Consider the following 22,069-nt stretch of genomic DNA (forward strand, 5'->3'; position numbering starts at 1 on the left):
ATTGACAGAAGAGTCAATCAGTCTCATAAAAATAAAAATTAGAAACCGAAAAAGGTATTTTTTTTCTATTGAGGACCTCGTTGTCTTTTCAAGTAATTGTTATGAACTATTTAGGATTTTTTCTCAGAAAAAAAAGATCGTTTCCATAATATATAAAAATGACTTTTTCACCGAACTAATATTATCTTTAATATTCTATGTACCAATCATTATATATTCCCTCAAATAAAAAATTGTCATCATATTTATTTTATTTTAATTTTAATTTTATATTAATTTTTTAAAATTAATTATATTTTTAATTATATATAATTATTAAGAAACAAAAAATATTTTTATTATTTATAAAATAATTTTTATTTACAGTTCTATGATATTTATTAATAATAAAAAATTATAAAATATAATGAGTATAAATTGATTAAAAAATTATTTAAATCTAAAAAAACCATTAAATAAATATAAAAGTAAAATAAATAAAATTATTTATTATAAATAAAAAAATTATTTTATATTATTATCGAGTGAAACGGATCAATCGGTCATTCAACGATTGAACCAACAATCCTATTAATCTAGGTAGCGTTTGGTGGAGAGACAGAGACATAAAGACTGATACTGAGAGACAGAGACTAAGAGACAGAGATTGAAATAAATCTCAGTATTCTGTTTGGTGCAAAATGAGAGACAGAAATTGAAACAAGAATAAAACTCTAATTTAATTTGTACAAAGGATAAAATTGGAATTAATTAATTAAAATAAGGGTATTTTAGGTATAAAATGTTATTAAAGTTTCAGTCTCCATCTCTAAAAATTTTAGTCCCCTGTGTCCCCACTTTTTGGAGGTACTGAAATACTGAAATTTTGGAGACAGAGACAGAAATTTTAGTACCAGTCTCTGAACCAACAAACATGATACTGAGTCTCAGTCTCTCAGTCTCTGTCTCAGTACCTCAAAACAAACGCTACCCTATTATCTATATCTGATTAATTATCAGTTTAATAATTCTAATAACTAAATGGGGGGATAATGTTTTTCGCGAGAACGAAAATAGCGGACAAAATTTTTCCAAGATAGCCGCGGACCTGAGCGAAGCCGGTCTAATTCCTGAAATTTATGAATTTACTTAATTACCCTTAAAATTTGTTTTTACTCTAGGTTTTCTAGTCATTTCGGATGGCATATCCTCATTTGTGTCTTCCTTTGTTTATCACGCTGCGCCATCACCACTTACCTCTCTGCAGCCATCTCCCTGCTCATCGTGCCGTCACCGCTCAACGCGTCATTCTCTCAGTTCGAGGCGTCCATTCTCTTCTCCGCCGCGTCCATTCTTCTCTCCGCCGCTGCTCCGTGCTCTCCTCTCCGCTCGCGTACGCTGCGCCGTCCCCCACCTCGTCCAACTGCTCCGTGCTCTGCGTCGCCGCTCATCGTCCGCTCGAAATAAGACCGCAGTCTGCCGTCGACAGCATCGCCGCGCAGCCGTTGGTTGCCCCTTCTCCTCCTCCTCCTCCACTTCAGGTTGGATACTCTCGCCCTCTCTGTAATTTATTGCGCTGAAGGTTAATTCTGCATTTTTTGTGCTTGTTTGTTCTGAATCTTGGTGATTATCAGCATACCTGTGCTGTGAACCTTGCTTGATTTTCCGCAGCCGCTGCTTGTGCTTGTTTTGTGCACTTTTTTGTGTGCCTGTTTTCCCCTGAATATAAGCATTAAGGAACTAAAAGCTTTTAATTAAAAAAATGATTTAATAAGCAAAAACTTTCAAAAGAAATTTTAATAGTCTAAATTTTAATCTGTGCTCCTAGTAAAAATTATTTTTAAATTATTTGGGTGGCTAAGGTTTTTTAGTCGGTAATGGCTTGGCTTGTGTGCACGTGTTCAAGTTTTAAGCTTTGGAGTCTTGAGTGTACAAACAATGAATTAATTTTTATTTGGATTTGAATTTAGTTTGGTGCATTTTAAGGGTTAGAAAGGCTAGAATTTTGGTTAGGTATGTTCAGAACTTCAGATGGACAATCAATAGGGTTGTTTCTCCTTAATTTGTATTCACATGATAAATGTTTGGTCTTTAGCTATATCTGAAAAATGATCTGTTTTAGTATCTGTTGTTTGTGGTGCCATAAAATGATTGTTCCAGTGGAGAAATGAAAAACCTTTTGTAGTTGGTGCATATAATGTATATAGAGTGTGTGCTTATTGAATTCCAAAAGTAATGTGCTAAGGAAAAAAAAAATTTTAATTGTAATAGTATTATAAATTCTTCATCTATTCTGCAGGTTAATCTAATTATTCAACTTCACTATCTCTCGTTTTATCTTTTTCTTTGTGTTTTTTATGGAGCTTATTATTCATTTTTATGATGCTAATGTGTGAACACATATTAAGCTTGACAAATTACAAGTCTTTATGGTTGAGCAAAGAGTTTTAGTCAAGCTAATGAAGGGGCATGGAATCCATTAAGAGAAATTAAGTCTTTGTACTTTAAATAGTATTTTTTTTATGATGTATCTCGTCATATTTACGTATTTTGTTATTTTAACAGAGAACTTGGAGTTGTATGTTGGAAGTTGTACTTTGGCAATGGGAGAATATTTGAAGTTAGACATTTTTAGAAATTTAATTTGTGTTAAAACTATTGAGAAATATATGGTGTGTTACTTTATCTTTTTGGACATGATATTTGAATTTTAATTAATTTCTTAGACAAGATGTTTTGTATGTTCTAATGTTTTATGATTTTTTATCAATTTAAATTTTTTTTTAATTAGAATTTCTATAGAAATTATCAACTCCGTAGATGCCAAATGGGGTCCCGTGAGGAATGCTGGAAATGGGGATGGGGTAAATATACCCCCACGTTGGGAATCAGGGCCGGGACGGGGAGCAGGAAGGTATCCCTTGACCCCATCCCTCCCCGTTGACATCCCTAGTAACAAGCCGAAGCCCAAATTGGGTCCAATATTTTTACTCTTCTTTCTTCTTCTTTTTCACGTTGTTATAATCCTTTTCTTATTTTTTTGTTCTCTCTGCTTCGCTTCATGCATTGGAAGCCATGGCGATATTCTTCTCTGTAGCTCCTTTTAGTTTTTCTGGGTCCAAGCATTCCTTCTTTAACAATGCACCTAATCAAGCACTTAAGAGTTTGCGCCATTTCACAAGTAAGAACCTAGAACTTCATGTTGTTTTAGTTTATCGCACTATGCTCTTCGATTTTTGATACTCATTTAACTGAAGCGACGTTTTACTTTAATGGAGTGTAGATAATTGTGTTGGGGCCAGAAAAGTTTCTTGCCTTATTGCTTTTGCGGTAAACGGCAGCTCCACTGTTCAAATGATACAGAAAAGAAACACACCAAGGAAAGAGGGTAAGAACCCGTTTTTGAGTGAGGGAAGAGATGAGGATGAGAGTCGTGGACCAATTTGCCCTGGTTGTGGGGTCTTCATGCAAGATGAAGACTCTAACCTTCCTGGGTACTATCAACAGAGGAAGGTGAAAATGGAAGATGAATTATTAGATGAGGATGATGATGTTTTTTATAATGTTAGTGTAGAAGAAGAAGATGATGATGGTGATGGTGATGATGATGATGATGATGATGGGTTCCTGGATGGCATTAAAAATGAACTTGGAGGAGATATTGAGGTATTACCAGATCATTTCAATTGGGATTCTAATGAGTGGAAAGCTAAGTTGTTGGGTGTAGAGGATGATGAGACTGATTTAAATGGCTTTGTGCCTGCAGGGGTTGGGTATGGTAACATCACTGAGGAGGTCCTGGAGAGAAAGAGAAAGAAGAAAGTATCAAAAGCTGAGAAAAAGAAGCTGGCTAGGGAGGCTCAGAAGGTAAAGGAAGATGGTACTGTGTGCGCCAGGTGTCATTCTTTGAGGAATTATGGGCAGGTGAAAAATCATACTGCTGAGAATTTGATACCCGATTTTGATTTCGATAGGTTGATTTCCACTCGGTTGATGAACCATTCTGGCAATGGCAGTGCTACTGTTGTTGTTATGGTTGTGGATTGTGTTGATTTTGATAGTTCTTTTCCTTGGACGGTAGCAAAATCGTTGTTTAAGGCATTGGAAAAAATCCAGGATCACTCGAAGAAGGGTAAGAAATTGCTAAAACTTGTTCTTGTGGCTACAAAGATTGATCTCCTTCCATCAGAGGTTTCCCCTACAAGGTTGGATAGATGGGTTAGACACCGAGCAAGTGCTGCGGGAGCACCTAAACCAAGTGCGGTTTATCTTGTAAGTTCTCAAAAGGATTTAGGCATAAGGAATTTGCTATCCTTCATAAAGGAATTGGCAGGTCCTCGGGGGAGTGTGTGGGTGATTGGGTCTCAGAATGCAGGGAAGTCTACCCTAATCAATGCATTTTCAAAGAAACAAGGAGCTAAAACTATAAAACTCACAGAAGCTTCTATTCCTGGGACAACACTTGGGATCTTGAGAATTGGAGGAATTTTGTCAGCTAAGACTAAGATGTTTGACACTCCAGGAATCCTGCATCCTTATTTAATGTCGATGAGATTGAACAGGGAAGAGCAAAAGATGGTTGAGATACGAAAGGAACTTCGGCCTCGATCATATAGAATCAAGGCAAGTTATTTAATGGCTTACTGCTATTGATGCTCTCTAAGTTGTCATTAAGCCTTTTTTATTATGTAGATTATATGTATCCTTTATGCACATTGTTATCCATTAAGGGGTATCATGGACAATAGTTTTATTTTCTTTATTTTCCCAAATAAATGGAAACTCCCGTTAATAAATTGAGATAGCAATTTCTTTGGTGTTGGTATGTAAATTTCAAAAATAAAGATGTGGTTTGGAACTTTACATACTGGTTTTAACTTATAGGTAGGGCAGGCAGTGCATATTGGAGGCTTGACAAGAATTGACTTTATTAAAGCCTCTATTGAAACAATATATGTAACAGTTTGGGCATCACCAAATGTTTCTCTTCACATGGGAAAAGTAGAAAATGCTGAAGAGGTTTGGAGTAATCATGTTGGTGTTAGGTTGCAGGTAAGCATTTTTTTTTTTCACAAATCTAAACATGACTACATAAATCATTTTAGTATTAAGGTTTAAATTTGCATTTTACCTGTGCTTCAAATATGTTTTTCATTTGATTAATTGCTCTTTTATGTTACTTTTCAGTTGATTTTGTTAGATTATAAAAAGGAAAGGTAGAGACATTTTGACTTTATTTGTCAAAGAAATGTACTTTATAATCCAGAAACAATCCTTTGGTTAGGAACGGGATGAAAACTACCATATTTTTTGTAGTGTGGAATCGGATTTGATAATGGGACTTGATAGGTTAAAATAATAGTCAATTAGTTGGAAAAGGGGCAAAAAAGAGTGTGTTGAAGTCTTGAAGATGAAGAAAAGTCTCACTTGAGAATTTAAAAATTTAGAGTTTCGAAGCAAATAATCTAGGAAACATCCCGAATTCTATATATCAAATTCTTTTGGAAATAAAACAGCATTTCATGTGCATAGTATATCCATTACGTTATTTCCTTCTTTATATCAATGTATGTAGATATAATTTGCATTTAAATACATTTTTGTCCAAAAATGTAACAAAAACAAGGGTAATATCCTAAATCAATGTTCAAAGAATTTTTATATCTTATTAAATAATGATAGGGATTTATACAAAATCGGATGGGTGACTAAGTTGTCTAACAAAACAAAAGGTTGAGAACTGATATGGTAACTAAGATTTGTTGGGAGTTAAAGTGTTCGTCTAGAAATTACTTAGAGACTGATTTGAGGATTACTAAATATAATCTATACTCTCTTCCCCTAAAATACATGATATCTAATTTTGCTCTAACTTCATTTCTATTTGCATCTTATTTCAGCCTCCCATTGGCAATAAACGCGCTGCCGACTTAGGCACATGGCAAGAAATGGAAATTAAGGTATCTGGAACTAGTTGGGAGGTCAACAGTATTGACGTAGCGATAGCTGGCTTAGGTTGGTATTCTCTGTGCCTCAAAGGGGAAGCAACCATGAAACTGTGGACCTTTGATGGTGTTGAAGTAACCTTAAGAGAGCCATTGGTCCTTGACCGGGCCCGGTCCCTTGAGAAACCTGGTTTTTGGTTAACAAGAACCATCTCTGATGCTATTGGCAACCAAACCAAACTTGAAGCTCAAAAAAGACAAAAACTTGATGATCAAGATACAGATTTTGTGGGGGCAGGTTTCGAACTATCACCTTGAGCAGAAATTTTTAATATCTTTGCAAGAGTACTTTTAGGTGAAAATAGAAGATATAACTGAATTTGACATGGTGCAGAGGCAATAACATGTTTTTAGCTAGAAGATTTTTGTGCCAGTCTCTCTTTGCTAGTTGGTGTGAGAACCCGCTGCCAATTTATAAATAGAAAGTAGAGATAAATGTAACCCTTCTTGTTTAAGTGTTATGTTAAATGATTTTGTAGTATGTATGTAGTTTGTATGTAGGGGTGCCCTTCCAATTTATAGATAGAAATGAGATAAATGTAACTCTTCTTGTTTATGTGTTACATTTATTGATTTTGTAGTATGTATAAAATTTGTATGTAGGGGTGTTTAGTTTGCGATTTGGTTCTTTTTTTTATGAAACCATCCAAAACAAACCAATTGTAATAGATTGATTTGGTTCGATTTTTCGTTTTTTAATTTTTACAGTAATTAAAAAGAATACATGTTCTAATCATATCTAGGGAATTAAAAACCTTCTTAAATTATTTTCAATTAATAATACGTAACAAAATACCAAGTACTAGCAAATAATTAAATATTAACATAGAATACAAAAAGTCCGTTACAAAGTGACATTGAAACCATGTTTGATATAAGAATACATAAGGTCCAAGACAGTTGGTTTAATAAAAGGCATTTTTATTTAAATAAATTAATAGGAGAATCAAATTACATGATTTCTCTAAATGAATTTCGAAAACGTGATTCTCCTAAACCATATAATATATGAATCATGCTATCCTGGGACGATTTATGCATGAAATGCATTGTTCAAAAACATATAAATTGTCCCAGGCCCATGTGTGTTACAAAATATATATAAATCGTCCTAGGTCACCATGAGTTACGTTTTTTACCCTAAAATTCATCACCCTAGCACGATTTACCGTTTACGTGCAACTAGCCACCTCTCAAGACTCTAGCACAATTTATGTGTTACTATGGTAAGACACATTAGGCTAGGAAGATTCACGTTCAAAAACACAAAAACGTAAGTCGTCCAGCCTAATGTGCCTTATCATAGTAACACATAAATTGTGCTAGGATATTGAGGGGGGCTAGTTGCACGTAAATCATGCTAGGGTAATATGAGTGCTTAGTAATGCCTTTTGGGCTAACTAATGCCTTTAGTACTTTTATGCGTCTAATGAATCATTTTTTGCGAGAATTTTTGGGTAAATTTTTTGTTGTTTATTTCGATGATATTCTCATTTATAGCACTTGTTTGGATGACCACTTGTCACGTGTTTCAGCTATTTTGAAAGTGCTTCGAAAAGAAAAATTATATGACAATCTTAAAAAGTGCACATTTTGTATTGATCGAGTTATATTTCTTGATTTTGTTGTGAGTGCGAGTGTAATTGAGGTTAATGAGAAAAAGGTAAAGGCTATTTATGAATGGCCAATGCCTAAGAATGCTTCTGAGGTCAGAAGTTTTCATGGGTTAGCTGGATTTTACAGGAGATTTGTGAAAAAATTTTCTACCATTGTTGCGCCTCTCACCGAGGTTATAAAAAAAGATGTTAGATTTAAATGGAAAAAGGAACAAGAAATTGCATTTCATACCCTAGAAGATTATTTGTGTTCTGCTCCTATTCTTGTTTTACCTAACTTTGATAAAATCTTTGAGATTAAATGTGATGCCTCTGGAATTGGTATAGCCAAGCAACAACAATTGCATTTGGTAAATTATTGTAAATTAAAATTTTATTACTATTCACCACATACAAGGACACCGTTATGGTGAAGGTGAAGTAGAAGAACCAATTTCTAATGATATTATGTGATAAGAACTCATTGTCTAAAAAATGGAACTAATAAAAAAGCAAATAAAGAATCAATTGCCTAAACCATTGTAATCTTAGTGATTAGACTATGTAAAATTAACATTTAATATTAAAAAGTATTTGTTATCATCGTTATTTTAATTTTTATTTTTTTGTGTAAAAAAATTGTATTTTTTGAGTTATTTATCAAAACGCTACAATTTTGAAATAAGTACTTCTATAACTAAAAATCCAAATACAAAATAACTTATTTATAAGTTGCTATTAATAAAAATCCTTATACTTTAAGCTTCTTTTTCAAAAAAACTTATTTAAATTGTTTACCCTTATTAAATACTCGGGAAGCACTGGACTATTTGTACAATGTATACAATGGGCTATTGAGTTACAAAATAAACATCTCCCAAACTATCTAGAATAACCATCCCAGTACTAAGGCTTAGTTTGGTAAAGCTTTTACTTTTCAAAAGTAGCTTATAAAAACTAACTTTTAAAAGATGACTTTTTAAAAGTTGTAGCATTTATGTTTGGTAAATCAAATTAAAAATTGCTTTTAATAAATACAAGCAAGTTGCATTTGGTAAAATAGCTTTTAAAATTTAAAAATACTATAATAGACATAAATGCAAGTATTAAATTTGAAAATTAGTTAACATGTGAGGTTATATTAGACTTTTAAATTTTGAAAAGCACAAGCCAACTTTGAAAAGCTCTATCTTAGGTGCTTCCAAAAATACCCGATCTTTTAAAAGCTGCAAGCACAAGCACATGATTTTTTTATTTACCAAACACAAAATAAAGTGCTTAAACTTTTAAAAAGCACAAGCACCTCTTTAAAAAGCTTTACCAAACCAAGCCTAAGAATAATAAACATCTTCCCAAAACCTTTCGGATCCAAAGCTCTAATACCATGTCATGATACCACTCATCCCAAAAACTTCAGCTGATGGCAAAAGGTAACACTAATGGTTATATCTCTAATATTTCCTAATCTTCCATTGTACACATTGTACAAATATTTCATTAGCTCCTCCTACTTTCCCTATGCTAAATCTTTTAGGCGTTACATATTTCAAAAACTATTGTATTTTAATAATTTAAATAAAAAATATCCTTTACTTGTAAAATCCGAACTTTTTAAAAATTTTGTACATATTTCATCTACGGTTTGTTCAATTTTGCCTGTAATACACAAGTACAAACTCTCAACAATGACTACAAAATGTGTAGTGGTCTGAATTTATAGAAACTCAACCTCTGTAAATCGTTATCTCAAATTGGGATTTATGACCTCTCTTAAATTGTGAAACTTAACCACAATTTTCTTTCGATTGCTACTTGTTATAAATTGTGGATAACAACCATAATTTATATTCTTTTTCTTTGCTCTAAAATCATGGATAAATCCTAGAACAAAATCACAATTTACTCTTGGATTGCTTAGCCATAAATTTTTGTTCATAGTTACGATTTATATACAATAAAAGAAAACATGGATGTAACCAAATTATTTTAGAAATTAAAAGAGTCACGTAATTTTATTTCTTTTTAATTTATTCATGTAAAGAAGCCTGCATAAATATGAAAGCATCTAAAGTTTTCATTGCTCATGCATGTTTGCTTCTTCTCACTTTGTTTCTTTACACTTGACAAGACTCTTAATGCTCGAGCCATTCCTAAATTGCGATGGTAGAGAATTCCACCAATTCATCAAAGTAGAACCCTCCAATAACACATCCTTATCTAGCACCTTATTGTCAATCCATACATCTATCCTAGCCACCAAACTCGCAACCCTTTGCTGAGTTCGATCCAAAACATCTTTATGAAATGAAGCATTAACAATACTAGTGGCATTATTTGTTATGTGGGAAAGATCCTCCACCTCGGCCCAAAAGCATGATTCAGAGTACTCTTCTTCAAACTTACTTCCCTCCGCATGTTCAAGCCACCTTTGAGTGAATTTATACCGCATCGGCCTTCCCTTACCCATGTAAGTACCAGCCTCAATTTGCCTCAAGTGTCTGTAGTAGTTGGCGACATCTAAAGGCTCGACTAGCCTCCGAAATCGCTTCGCGTGTTCGACCCATTCAGCTCTCCCTTCAAACTCATCTGGTAGTTCATAACTTCTTAGCTTCTCCATTATCTCGTCCCACAACATTGCCAGCTGTAGCCTCTTCACATTTGCTTGGAAGTCCTCAGAGCTTTCTTGCTTCTTGAAGGCATCGTAGTAGCAAATGTTTTTAAGCTCCATCACTTGTTTGTATTTCTCCAGTTCCTTCATTTTTTCCTCGAATTCATCAGAGTCTATCTTCTCTTTCATTCTTTCCTCGTTTTTCAGTCTTTGTTTCTCTAACCCTGCTGCTGCTCGAAGACACAATCTTGCTCTTGGGCTCTGAGATTTCAACATGAGGAATTGTTAGATAATAAGAAAAATCTTGATAGGTTAGATTCTTTGTGTTGACGTTGTGCACAAAATAAAGGATTATATTGTTTGGAACACTTCTTTCTTAATTGACTTTGTCACTTAATTAGGAAGTCATTGGCTCTCTTCCCTTGTGTTAATTCTTAGTAAAAAAAAAAGGTAATTAATATTATGCAAATCTTTTAATACCATACTTATCTTAATCCAAGTAATATAGTGAAAGTAAAGAATTATTTCGAGCAAATGGGTACTTACCAGGCCAAGATCATTGAAGGCCATGCTAATATCATCCTTTGAGCCATCATCAGTCAATGGAACTTTCTCAAGTTGGTCCTGCTCCAAGAACACAAAATTCTCCTTTCCAAAGTTTAGTTGCAGTTTGGTTCTATGTTCCTGTAGGCTTCTATTGCCAACTTGAGCAACTTCTGCTTCGGTGCTTAATTGAGCAGAGAAAAACAGAATCTGCAGAACTGCATCTGGGTTTCTAATAACAACATGCTTTCCATTTCCGGTGCAGAAAATGTAGGTTCCAAAGGGTCTATAAGGGCTTAATGGAACAAAATTTGCAATAATTTCAAGTGTTGAATCTGTGGTACCTATTAACTTAGAAACAGCATGGCTTGTAACTTTTGCAGTATTAGACATCACAACACTAAAGAAATCAGAGGTGTGTGAGGATTTTCCAACCGATTCGCTCATGAAAGACTTGAATTTATGGTTGGGATTGAAGAACTGCGAAACCGGTTCAAATCTTTGATCAAAAGAAGAGAGTGGAGAAAGGAGGATTCTAGGTACTATGTCATATCTCATGACAAAGTGCATGAAGAAGTTGGACCAATTTTCTCTCCTTGTAGCATGAGAAAAAATATGATTACCAATTAAAGGAGAACCAAAAGTTACACAAATTGGAGGTACCCTACCGTTGGATTTTGTGGATGGGTACTTCTCCAAGGTCCAAAGGGTTGCTAGAATGGCCATTGGGGAACCAGAAGAGTGCCCTGTAAATACTATTTGCCTCTTTTTATCCATTGCATCTTTCACCTACAGATTCATTCCAAAATGTATGTGCTTTATTTAACAAAGGGAAATAGTTTTTAAAAAGAAAACAGTTAATTATTTAATTTCCAAATCCAGGTGATATATGAAAATTTAATTAATAGGATAGTAGATCTTAGGCTAAACTATCTACTATGGTCAATTAATACCTCAGTTTCAAGTAACGGCTTGGACAAAATAGCTTGGAACCTTCCTTGAAAGGCTTCATTTACTTTAGCAGCATCATTGTAACCAATGCTTTTAAGTGATGGGAACAGATCAAGGTCTATTGGGACTTCCCCAAAAGGCTTCTGAGAGTACCAATCTTTTGCAGAACCTGATGCTGGGAAGCTGATGAACACTTGTTGAGGGTCCCCTTTGCGATTCTTTTCAAGAATGAAAGGTTTTTCTGGTGTCTTGTGAGCCTTCCAGGCCAAAGAAATTGCCTTCTCAATCATCTCTGCTCCAATAAATTCTGTGACTCCAACAGCAGCAGCCATGTTTGATGTTTCTTCTCTGCTTTGCTTGCTTGGTTTCTTCTTGTTGCATCTCACAAAAGGGGAGAGTTTTATATAGAAATTGTCTCGCTGATAAAAGAAAACTAAAGAGGAGGACTCGTGGAAATTGACTTCTTTATTTTTTGGTCAGGGTGGAAGTTGACTTGGAAAGTTACAATAATTGAAGAATATTGTTTTGGGCTCCTATTGGAGACTTGCGTACCGAAAAATGATATTGGATTCAACCTGTCATAGTTAACCACTTGTCTACTAATGCACCCAAAACGCCGAAACAATAAATTAAGAGTATTATGAATTATGAAAAGTGGTGGCTCAGAAATTTGAAAAGAACTTGCATATTGTTTTACTCAATTTTTTGTTCTAATTTTAACAGGAAATATATTTCAATTATAACGTCAATAGAATCATCTTCGGACGAAATCGTTTTTTGAAGCTCTCCGGTAGTAAAACTCATTTTTCCTACGTCGGTCATTGTTCCTTTGTCTTCTCCAGTCGCTCACAGCAAATTCCGTCTGAAACTTTCCAAGGCCATACACTTCTTTCAGATTCAAATTCCTGCCTCAAGCTTTTGAGCCATATTAGTATTCCTGAAATTAGAAATTTTATAGGTTAGCATTTATGTGAAAACTGCAATACATGTTGAAGTTTAAACATTTTCAATTCATTGGTAAGATTTTAGTGTGATTTAGAAATGCCTTAATTCAAGCTTATGAGGCTATTAGTCACTGTTTCATTATAATGATTATGTATTTCCAATTTTATTTCTTTCAAGTCATAAGGGCATATAGATTAAACAAAATCTAAGTTACAGTTTTTTTAACGAATATAGTAGTATGAGCCCTCTCTTTTTTTTCGACCCTCACTGATGGTTGGAGAGGCTACTTCAACATTTGCGTACCTTATGCTGGTCTCCCAGCATGTCCAATGTCTCTAATCAACCCTTTCGTTAAAGTAGAAGCTCTATCAAATATACTTATTATCTTTCCACTGCGTAATCGAATGTAAAGTTAGGCATTAAACTTAGTCCAAGGTCCTACCGCGTGTGTCAATTTGTTTCACTTGATTTTTGTTCGACTTCGATACAGGTGTGGATCATGTTTGTATTAGTGATCTCAATTCAAAAAGTAGATACTACTCATCTAAAAAAGTGAGCTCAACCCAAGACTTATCGACTTTAGTATCAACACTAACTTTACAAATAGTGGAAAAATAAATTTTTACATTAATTATGATAAACTTGCACAAAGGAATATTTAACACGAAAAAAAGTCAAAATAACATTAAACAGAACTGAAGTAATTGAAAACATACAAGTAAGTAAAAATGAAGAATAATATCATAAAATTGAATCAAACAAAATTAAATTGAAGTAAAATATTGAAAAAGAAATAAATTAACTCCTAATAATCACATGCATTTGTACTCCATAATCTTTTTTGGCATTAGTGTGACTGAGAATTTTGTAGAGCTTTAATTAGATTTGCGGTGTTGAATTGAAATCCTTTTGGAACCTCTTGATTCTCCTATTTATAGAGAAAAAAAATCCTTGTCTTGCTGAGCTTCTCTTAACATTTATCTTCTTTACCCACGTTCTTACTTTACTTACTCTACAAAGTTAGCTACCCACGTTCTTATCACACCTTGAGAGTCAAATAAGATTTTTCACATTCCAGCTAGTGGTGTACATGTGCTAGGTGAAACCGAGTTTGTTCTAATCCAAAGAGTACTCTTAAATAACTAAAATTACAATATTTCAACTCAAATAAAATTGAAGAGGAATCCGAGATGAACGCGTGGCCACAAACGACTCATCAATCAGAGCTTCAGAAAAAAAGTTATGGACAAATAAAGATGGTGATAAATGTTAGGATTTTCTTCTTCCCCTTTCTCTCTTCTTTCCGCCCCTCTCCCTCTAAAATGATGAAATGGTGCTCAAAGGAGTGTTATAATGAAATGGTGCTGAATTGAGTGTTGAGAGAGGGGTGTCAATGTGTGGGTTTGGGCCTTGGACTCAAGTGAAGTCTAGTTCAATTATTTTAGCTCGTTAGCCCAATTTGAGTCAAAATTTTTAAGATTAGTGTTTTAATTTGTATCCTAATTATTTTTCTCTCCCAAATTATAAAATTTTAATTTTCCAATCCTTTTTTCTTATAATTAATTAATTTATCAGGATTTTACATTCAGAACTAACCGAGCCACATACACCCTTAATTTCAGCTAATACTTATCCATTAAGATCAAATTTATTCTCACATGTTCATTGCATCCCACTTTTATCAGGATTTTTTATTTTAATGAATTAAATAAATATAATAATTACCGAAATAAATAACTTAAAAATTATTACCGAAATCCGTTTTTTTTTCTTATCTCGTTTACACTGTAAAAGAGATAATTTTGCACGTATCTCGTTTACAGTGTAAACAAGTTAAGATAGGTGGACGCGATACATGTATATCTCATTTACATTATAAACGAGATATGTGTATTTATAAATATAAAAATATATTTTTTAAAAATAATAAAAAATATTAATAATATCTGACCCGTCACCTTATAACTCAGTCTTTATTGTGCATTATGAGTTATAACTCGACATTAATTATCATTTATTCTTTGCTTGTAACCGACGCCTTCATTACCGACTTAATGACCATCATTTCAATCTTAATGACCAAACGGTCATAACGTGAATATCATTCGTCAATTCTATGCCTATAAAAGGAACCTTCTATATCTAATCTCAGGGGGCAACATGATAAGTTCTATAAGTTCTATATCATGTCTTACATTCTATATTCATAGAATTATTACACACAACACATGATACCTTCTATTTCATGTCTTACATTCTATATTCATAGAATTATTCTTATACCTCTTAAACACTTACTGACTGGAGCGTCAGAGTTATACACCGGCCAATCTCATTGCCGACGTATACCTCATCTTGACGGAGAGCTTACAAGTATTCGCGGACGAGTTATACACCGGCCAATCTCAGCAAGAACAATTGGCGTCGTCTGTGGGAATGAGTAAAATAATTCCTACTCCCCATGTTCATAAAACTTGAATAACATTCAAATTTTTGAACCAATCTCAACAATCTTATTTAAGATTTTTTTTAATACATTTTATCAAATTTTAATCTAATGTATCATAATATTTCACATGTCATAATCAATCCGAGAACAAACTTGGCTTTCAACCAATTTGAAAAAAAAAAAAAAAACTCGATTTTCAATCAATCCAAGTACAAACTCACTTATCAATTTTGCTAACTTTTTCAAAGTTTTCTACTTACACAAGTAAAATTATATATTTTATTCAACATAATTTTGCATTTATATTTTGTGTAACTAATATTTATTGATTTATTAGTTATATTCAAACCTCAATATATGTCCTATACAATAATGACATATAACAACTATGTCAATTGCATTTTTATTTCATTATGTATTATATTCTTATTACTTAATGATTTCATTTATACAATTAAATGACGGTAATGATGAGTTCAAATCTTAAAATTGGATTCCATAAAAAATTAAGTGTATATCAATTATATATAACTGTTACACTATTCACTTTATGCTATTAACTTTTATGTTACTATTTGTTTAATACAAAAAGTTAAGCAAAAACACATGCAAAAAAGAGCCCTTTCTTTTTTCCGACCTTCACTGATGGCTGGAGAGGCTGCTTCAACATTTGCGTACCTTATGCTGGTCTCCCAGCATGTCCAGTGTCTCTAATCAACCCTTCCGTCAAAGTAGAAGCTCTATCAAACATACTTATTATCTCTCCGCTGCATAATCGAATGTAAAGTTAGGCATTAAACTTAGTCCAAGGTCCTACCGGGTGTGCCAATTTGTTTCACTTGATTTTTGTTCGACTTCGATACAGGTGTGGATCATGTTTGTATTAGTTATCTCAATTCAGAAAGCAGATACTACTCCTCTAAAAAAGTGAGCTCAACCCAAGACCTATCGACTTTAGTATCAACACTAACTTTACAAATAGTGGAAAAATGAATTTTTGCATTAATTATGATAAACTTGCACAAAGGAATGTTTAACACGAATAAAAGTCAAAGTAACATTAAACAGAACTGAAGTAATTGAAAACATACAAGTAAGTAAAAATGAAGAACAATATCATAAAATTGAATTAAACAGAATTAAATTGAAGTAAAATATTGAAAAAGAAATAAATTGACTCCTAATAATCACATGCATTTGTACTCCATAATCTTTCTTGGCATTAGTGTGACTGAAAATTTTGTAGAGCTTTAATTAGATTTGCGGTGTTGAATTGAAGTCCTTTTGGAACCTCTTGATTCTCCTTTTTATAGAGAAAAAAAAAATCCTTGTCTTGCTGAGCTTCTCTTAACAGTTATCTTCTTTACCCACGTTCTTATTTTACTTACTTTCCAAAGTTAGCTACCCACGTTCTTATCTCACCTTGAGAGTCAAATAAGATTTCCCACATTTCAGCTAGTGGTGTACATGTGCTGGGTGAAACCGAGTTTGTTCTAACCCAAAGAGTACTCTTAAATAATCAAAATCACAAGATTTTAACTCACACATACCCCAAAAATGCAAAACTGAAGAGAATAGAAAACTGAGCAAGAATTTTGTGTTTACTTACTTACAATACTTAAATAAAATTGAAGAAGAATCTGAGATGAACGCGTGGTCATAAACAACTCGCCAATCGGAGCTCCAGGACAAAAGTTATGGACAAATGAAGATGATGATGAATTTTAGGATTTTCTTCTTCCCCTTTCTCTCTTCTATCCGCCCCTCTCCCTCTAAAACAAGGTTGCGAGAACCGAACCGGTCAATGAACCGGTAGAGTGACTGGTTCACTGGTTCACTGGTTCGACCGGGGTTCAACCGGGGTTCAACCGGTTTTATTAAATATTAAATAAAATTATTAAAAATTAAATATATAACTTCAAATATTTAAAAAACATCATCAATCATCAATAAAATTAATTCAAAAAATTTAACAAAACACCTAAACTATCATCCATCAAAATTTAACAAAACCATTCACCATAAGTTCCATACTAATTGGACAAGGACAAACCACAAATATTTTAGTCCATGCCAACATTGTTTCAACTTCCAAGCAGGTACTTCATGGCCGCAAAGGTATTGACCCCCAAGATAATCCATGACAACTCCTTTGTTGAACAATGAAAATGAAGACAAATCAATAAAGAAAGAGCCATACAACTTAGGAAGAGATCCTAACCAGAAAGGAAATGAGTCATTGAAATGGTTATGTCTCACATCAAGAAACTCTAGCATTCTGCAATTGACAAGTGCTCTTGGTAATTGACCATACAACTTGTTAGAACTAAAATCAATCCAGTGAAGGGCATTTCCTTTCACATAAGTTTGAGGAATATTGCCAGTCAGTTTGTTCCCTGCGAGCGACAAATATTGAAGAGATTGACTAAAGCTTCCCAAACAACTAAGTAGTTGGAAGATAAAAACAGCAACTCACCCCAACTCAGAACACAACAGAAAAAAACAGCAACTCAAGAATAAAATTTCAGAAAATTATGAATGAAATTAACTCAGCAAACTCCACAGTAAAACTTAAATCAACAAACAATAACCTCAGAAAATCCAGCTAATAAGCAAATCAATTTGAAACAAATAACAAGTATTATCAGAAATCATTGCTAAACCCTAAACCAGCAAGCAGACGCCGAGGAGATGGCTGTGAAGTGCGAAACTGCGAACAAAGTATTACTTACCGGCGGCGAGGTGGAAGGCGAGCAACGGCGACGACAGAGGACGCAACACCGGCGAACAGAGAGAAGGCGAGCTCGGTGATGACAACGACGCGGTGGCTGCGGGATTGGGGGCTGCGGTGGCTGTGCGATTGGGGGCTGCGGTGGCTTCTATGGTTCTCAGAGAAGAGAGGAGAGGAGATGAGTTTGTGGCTCTGTGAAGAAGAAGAACAAATGGGGGCTGCAACGGCGACGACAGAGGACGCAACACCGGCGAACAGAGAGAAGGCGAGCTCGGCGATGACAACGACGCGGTGGCTGCGGGATGCTCTGACAGCGGGCTGCGGTGGCTTCTATGGTTCTCAGAGAAGAGAGGAGAGGAGATGAGTTTGTGGCTCTGGGAAGAAGAAGATCAAATGGGGGCTGCGTTTAATTTAGGGTTCACTACTTCAGTTTTGCCGTTTTGCGTTTTTTTTTTTTTTTTTTAAATTTAAGGGACAAAACGCCGCGTTTAGGAGAGTTTATTTCCGAACCGGAAACTCTCCAAAAAACCGAACGGTTCTGCCGGTTCACCGGTTCGACCGGTTTTGTAACCGGTTTTTCGCTATGCGGTTTTTAGGCCAAACCGGACCGGCTTAGTGATTGGTTCCCGGTTAATCTGGTTGAACCGGCCGGTCCGGTTCGGTTTTCAGAACCATGCTCTAAAATGATGAAATGGTGCTGAAATGAGTGTTGAGAGAGGGGTGTCAATGTGTGGGTTTGGGCCTTGGGCCCAAGTGAAGCCCAGTTCAATTGTTTTAGTTCGTTAGCCCAATTTTGAGCCAAAACTTTTAAGATTAGCGTTTTAATTCGTATCCTAATTATTTTTTCTCTCTCAAATTATAAAATTTTAATTTTCCAATCCTTTTTTCTTATAATTAATTAATTTATCAGAATTTTACATTCAGAACAGATCGGGCCATATACATCCCTAGTTTCAGCTAATACTTATCCATTAAGATCAAATTTATTCTCACGTGTTAATTGCATCCCACTTTTTATCAAGATTCTGAAAATTGAACCGATTATCAAACCATTCTAACTATTGGTTTACCAGTTTAGAAGTTCAACTAATTCAATTGTGATTCAACAACAAAAATCGAATAATAATAAAATAATATATAAAAATATATATAATACAAAAAAACATAAATATATACTAATATAAATTTAAAAATTATATAAATTAAAAATACAAAATCAATTAAAATTTTATAATCTCTTGTAAGTATAATACATGAATTAAATAAAAGATAAAATAATTAAATATCAAAGTTTATATATGTAAAAAATTCATAATATTATATATGGGTTAATATTCAAAATCGTCCCTGAAAGATCACGCATTCTCTATTTTCGTCCCCGAATAATTTTTTTAATCAAATTAATTTCTGAATGAATATTTTTAAAGCACGTTCGTCCCCCCGTTAACCTCGTGACGCTGCCGTTAAAAATCTGCTGACCTGGAACGTTAGCTAGCAACCCATCCTACCAAACGACGTCGTTTTGCACTTTAAGAGTATGAAAGTTGTGAAACGCCACCGTTTTGAGAGTAGAGAGTGTAACATTTAACACTTTGTCTCCTGAACAAGTCTTCATTTGTTCTTCTTCTTTACTCTCACCGTGACTCCCTGTTTCTCTGACGCATAAGCCACCATCACGAAGACGAAGAAGACCGCGCCGTTGTCCACAACCAATAGAGTATTCTGGAGCATTGTTCATGCGTCAGTTGTTGAGCTTGGTGGAAATCTTGAAGGCAATGACACAACGTTGTTTCTGTGTTCGACGTGAGAGGTAAAATTTTTGTATCTTGTTAAAAAAATTGGTAACACTATGTAAACCCTTAGTTTCCTTATTATATTATTGAGTCATGGTGAAGAATCTGTTAGTGCATATGATTTAGGGTTTCATCCCAGGGTTTGGTTTATGATCGGTTATATGGGTAACAATGGCAAGACTCTGTTTTTATGGCTTGGAAACATAATACATGTTGTTTGTGTTAATGAAGTAATGGTTACATATTTAGTTGTTGTGTTGGTGATGAGTTGGTGTTATGCATGTTCTGTGTTAATTTTTGATAGGGTTTGGAGACATTGATAGTCTTAGATGGCTTGCTACATTGACTTTTTTCTTAATATTATTGTTTGCTATTATGTAAATGGACGGTCCTCCAATGACATTCATATTTCATCATGGTGGAAATTTTAAAAATGATGAGAAAGGAAGTAGAATTTATGAACTAGATAATACAGAAGTCTTGACGGGGGTTGATGGGGATACACTTGATGTGTTTTTGTTTAAATGATACTATAAAGAACTGGGATGTGCTGGGGGGGACATATGTTGGTGGAAAATTCCTTGGCTGTCGCTTGAGGGTGGGCTGAGAAAGTTGGAGATTGATAAAGATCTGCTTAAAATGTGTAAGACTTGCAGAAGGAATCACAACGTCATGAACATATTTTTTGAACATGGAGTTTCAGAGCTACACGTGGTGGAATGCATGAGTGAGGATGATGAAGTAATTCTACCAAAGAATGCCTCTTTGGCAAGCTGATGCTGAAGAAGAAGCAAGGTTAATGCAACTGCAACTTGTAGTTGTTGATCCTAACACATATGCACCAAATGAACTCCCAAATGATAATGCACCAAATGAACTCACAATTAACCTTGTTCCAGTGTCTGTTTCTCCACCACCATTAAGATCGAATGTAGCCTCTGTAAAATCCTTACAATATCCTTATTCCCCTTTTTTCTAAACCAAACCCTAATCTTCTTCTAACACACTCACTCACCTCTCACTGCCGCACACACCCTCACTCCCCCTCACACCCTTTTCCTCATAGCACACACCCACGAGCTGAGGAAAGAAAGAAAAAAAAGATGGAGATCGAGAGAGTGAGGGAGAGGAGGAGAGAAGGAAGAGGAGGGAGAGGGCTACCGCACCGGAGCCGTGCCTCACCGTCGTCTAACTTGCCATCGCGCCACTACCGCACCCGTCTTGCCCAGCCGCATTCAGCTCGGTGTCGCGCCGCTTTGCCGTCGTCGTCGCCAATGATGGACGAGAGAGAGAAGCGAACGCGAGGAGAGAGAGGGAAGATGTTCGCGCGTGCTGAAGGGTTGCCACTGTCGTCCTCATCGCGACCTGTCACCGTCACTGGAGCCAGCCACCTTCGTTGCCATTTCTCGCCATTTTTGCCGCCGCCGAAGCCTGGATCCTCGCCGTCTGGGTTGCATAGAGGAAGGAGGAGCCGCTGGGTGTTGCCGCGCCTTGTCTGCGTCACCGTTGAGCTTCAACCACCGCCATGTCAAGTCACTGTCGCCATTGTTGAGAGATAAGAGAGAGCTTAAAGAGAGAGAAACAGGATGTGCGAGAGGAGCCGTCGTGAATAGAGGGCTGTTCTGTCACCGCTGTTGCGTCGCCGTTCGGGTGAACCTTGGTTGCTACTGGAGCTGTTGGTGCCACTGGTGGAGCTGAACCGTTCCTGTCACTAACCCAAACTATCGCCAGCTCCACCTCGTCGCTTCCCCAATCCAAATTCTGTGCACATTCGTTTCATTATACTTCAATCCTCCTCACCTTGGATTCTGGCACTCCAGGTTTGGTATCTTCAGTCCTTTGGGACCAAGTTGTGAGTAGGCTTTACATTTATAATTATTTGATTGTGCATCTATAATTATTTTGACATATATCTATTATGATCTTTAAATTATACTCACTATAATTGTCTTGAACGGTTTTAAATTGATTAGAATAATTGATTTATTAAAATTGAATCATTCATCTTTATGAAGTTTATACTTTCGGAACTATACATGAGACCATATATATTTTTGATGAAGTTTTGAATCCTTTTAAGTAAACTCGTTCTGGTTTCGATGTCATGTGGGATTCCTAGATATAGCAAGCGATACATTAGTTCTTTAAGACACCGCTTATCGATGCTGAACTTTGGAAGTTGTAATTCAAATACTTGACATAAGACTGGTTGCTACCATAGATATATACTATAGAACCAAGGAGATTATGAAGCAAGATTGTATTTTGAGGAGATTGATGAACGAAGTGAAGAGTGCTATTTATATCTGAGTTGTCAAGAAAATGAGAGTCGGTGAATGTCAACTGCATCGTTTTAACACACACCTATCTTGTAACTTTTACACCTCGTTATACTTATTTATCATGTTTGGTAAAGTGCTAAAACCATGTAAAGTTTTGAAGATTATATCAATTTTCGAGGACAAAAATT

General features: G+C 35.0%; 2 protein-coding genes and 1 long non-coding RNA gene across 5 annotated transcripts; 1 reads left to right on the forward strand and 2 right to left on the reverse strand.

The window, feature by feature from the left end:
• The first annotated feature begins 1,182 nt into the window (after nt 1-1,182).
• Nucleotides 1,183-6,668, forward strand: LOC112750665 (GTP-binding protein BRASSINAZOLE INSENSITIVE PALE GREEN 2, chloroplastic). Its single transcript, XM_025799476.3, has 5 exons — nt 1,183-1,520; nt 3,053-3,160; nt 3,263-4,602; nt 4,864-5,031; nt 5,880-6,668. The coding sequence occupies exons 2-5, from the start codon at nt 3,055-3,057 to the stop codon at nt 6,240-6,242; spliced, it is 1,977 nt and encodes a 658-aa protein (XP_025655261.1). The 5' UTR covers nt 1,183-1,520; nt 3,053-3,054; the 3' UTR covers nt 6,243-6,668.
• A 2,895-nt stretch (nt 6,669-9,563) lies between these two features.
• Nucleotides 9,564-12,618, reverse strand: LOC112750666 (protein EDS1). Its single transcript, XM_025799477.3, has 3 exons — nt 11,684-12,618; nt 10,734-11,519; nt 9,564-10,448 (listed from the first exon to the last, which is right to left on the reverse strand). The coding sequence occupies exons 1-3, from the start codon at nt 12,011-12,013 to the stop codon at nt 9,681-9,683; spliced, it is 1,884 nt and encodes a 627-aa protein (XP_025655262.1). The 5' UTR covers nt 12,014-12,618; the 3' UTR covers nt 9,564-9,680.
• A 2,928-nt stretch (nt 12,619-15,546) lies between these two features.
• Nucleotides 15,547-18,243, reverse strand: LOC140178972 (uncharacterized). Of its 3 annotated transcripts, none has more exons than XR_011872239.1 (4): nt 17,808-18,243; nt 17,335-17,471; nt 16,689-17,225; nt 15,547-15,842 (listed from the first exon to the last, which is right to left on the reverse strand). It is a non-coding gene; the product is annotated as an uncharacterized lncRNA (long non-coding RNA). The 3 variants fall into 3 exon arrangements; XR_011872240.1 differs by having other exon boundaries at nt 15,547-16,045; nt 16,685-17,225; XR_011872241.1 differs by lacking the exon at nt 16,689-17,225 and having other exon boundaries at nt 17,297-17,471; nt 17,808-18,210.
• Between the last annotated feature and the right edge of the window lie 3,826 nt (nt 18,244-22,069).

This window comes from Arachis hypogaea, chromosome 15 (genome assembly GCF_003086295.3).
Source record: "Arachis hypogaea cultivar Tifrunner chromosome 15, arahy.Tifrunner.gnm2.J5K5, whole genome shotgun sequence".
Taxonomy (NCBI): domain Eukaryota; kingdom Viridiplantae; phylum Streptophyta; class Magnoliopsida; order Fabales; family Fabaceae; genus Arachis; species Arachis hypogaea.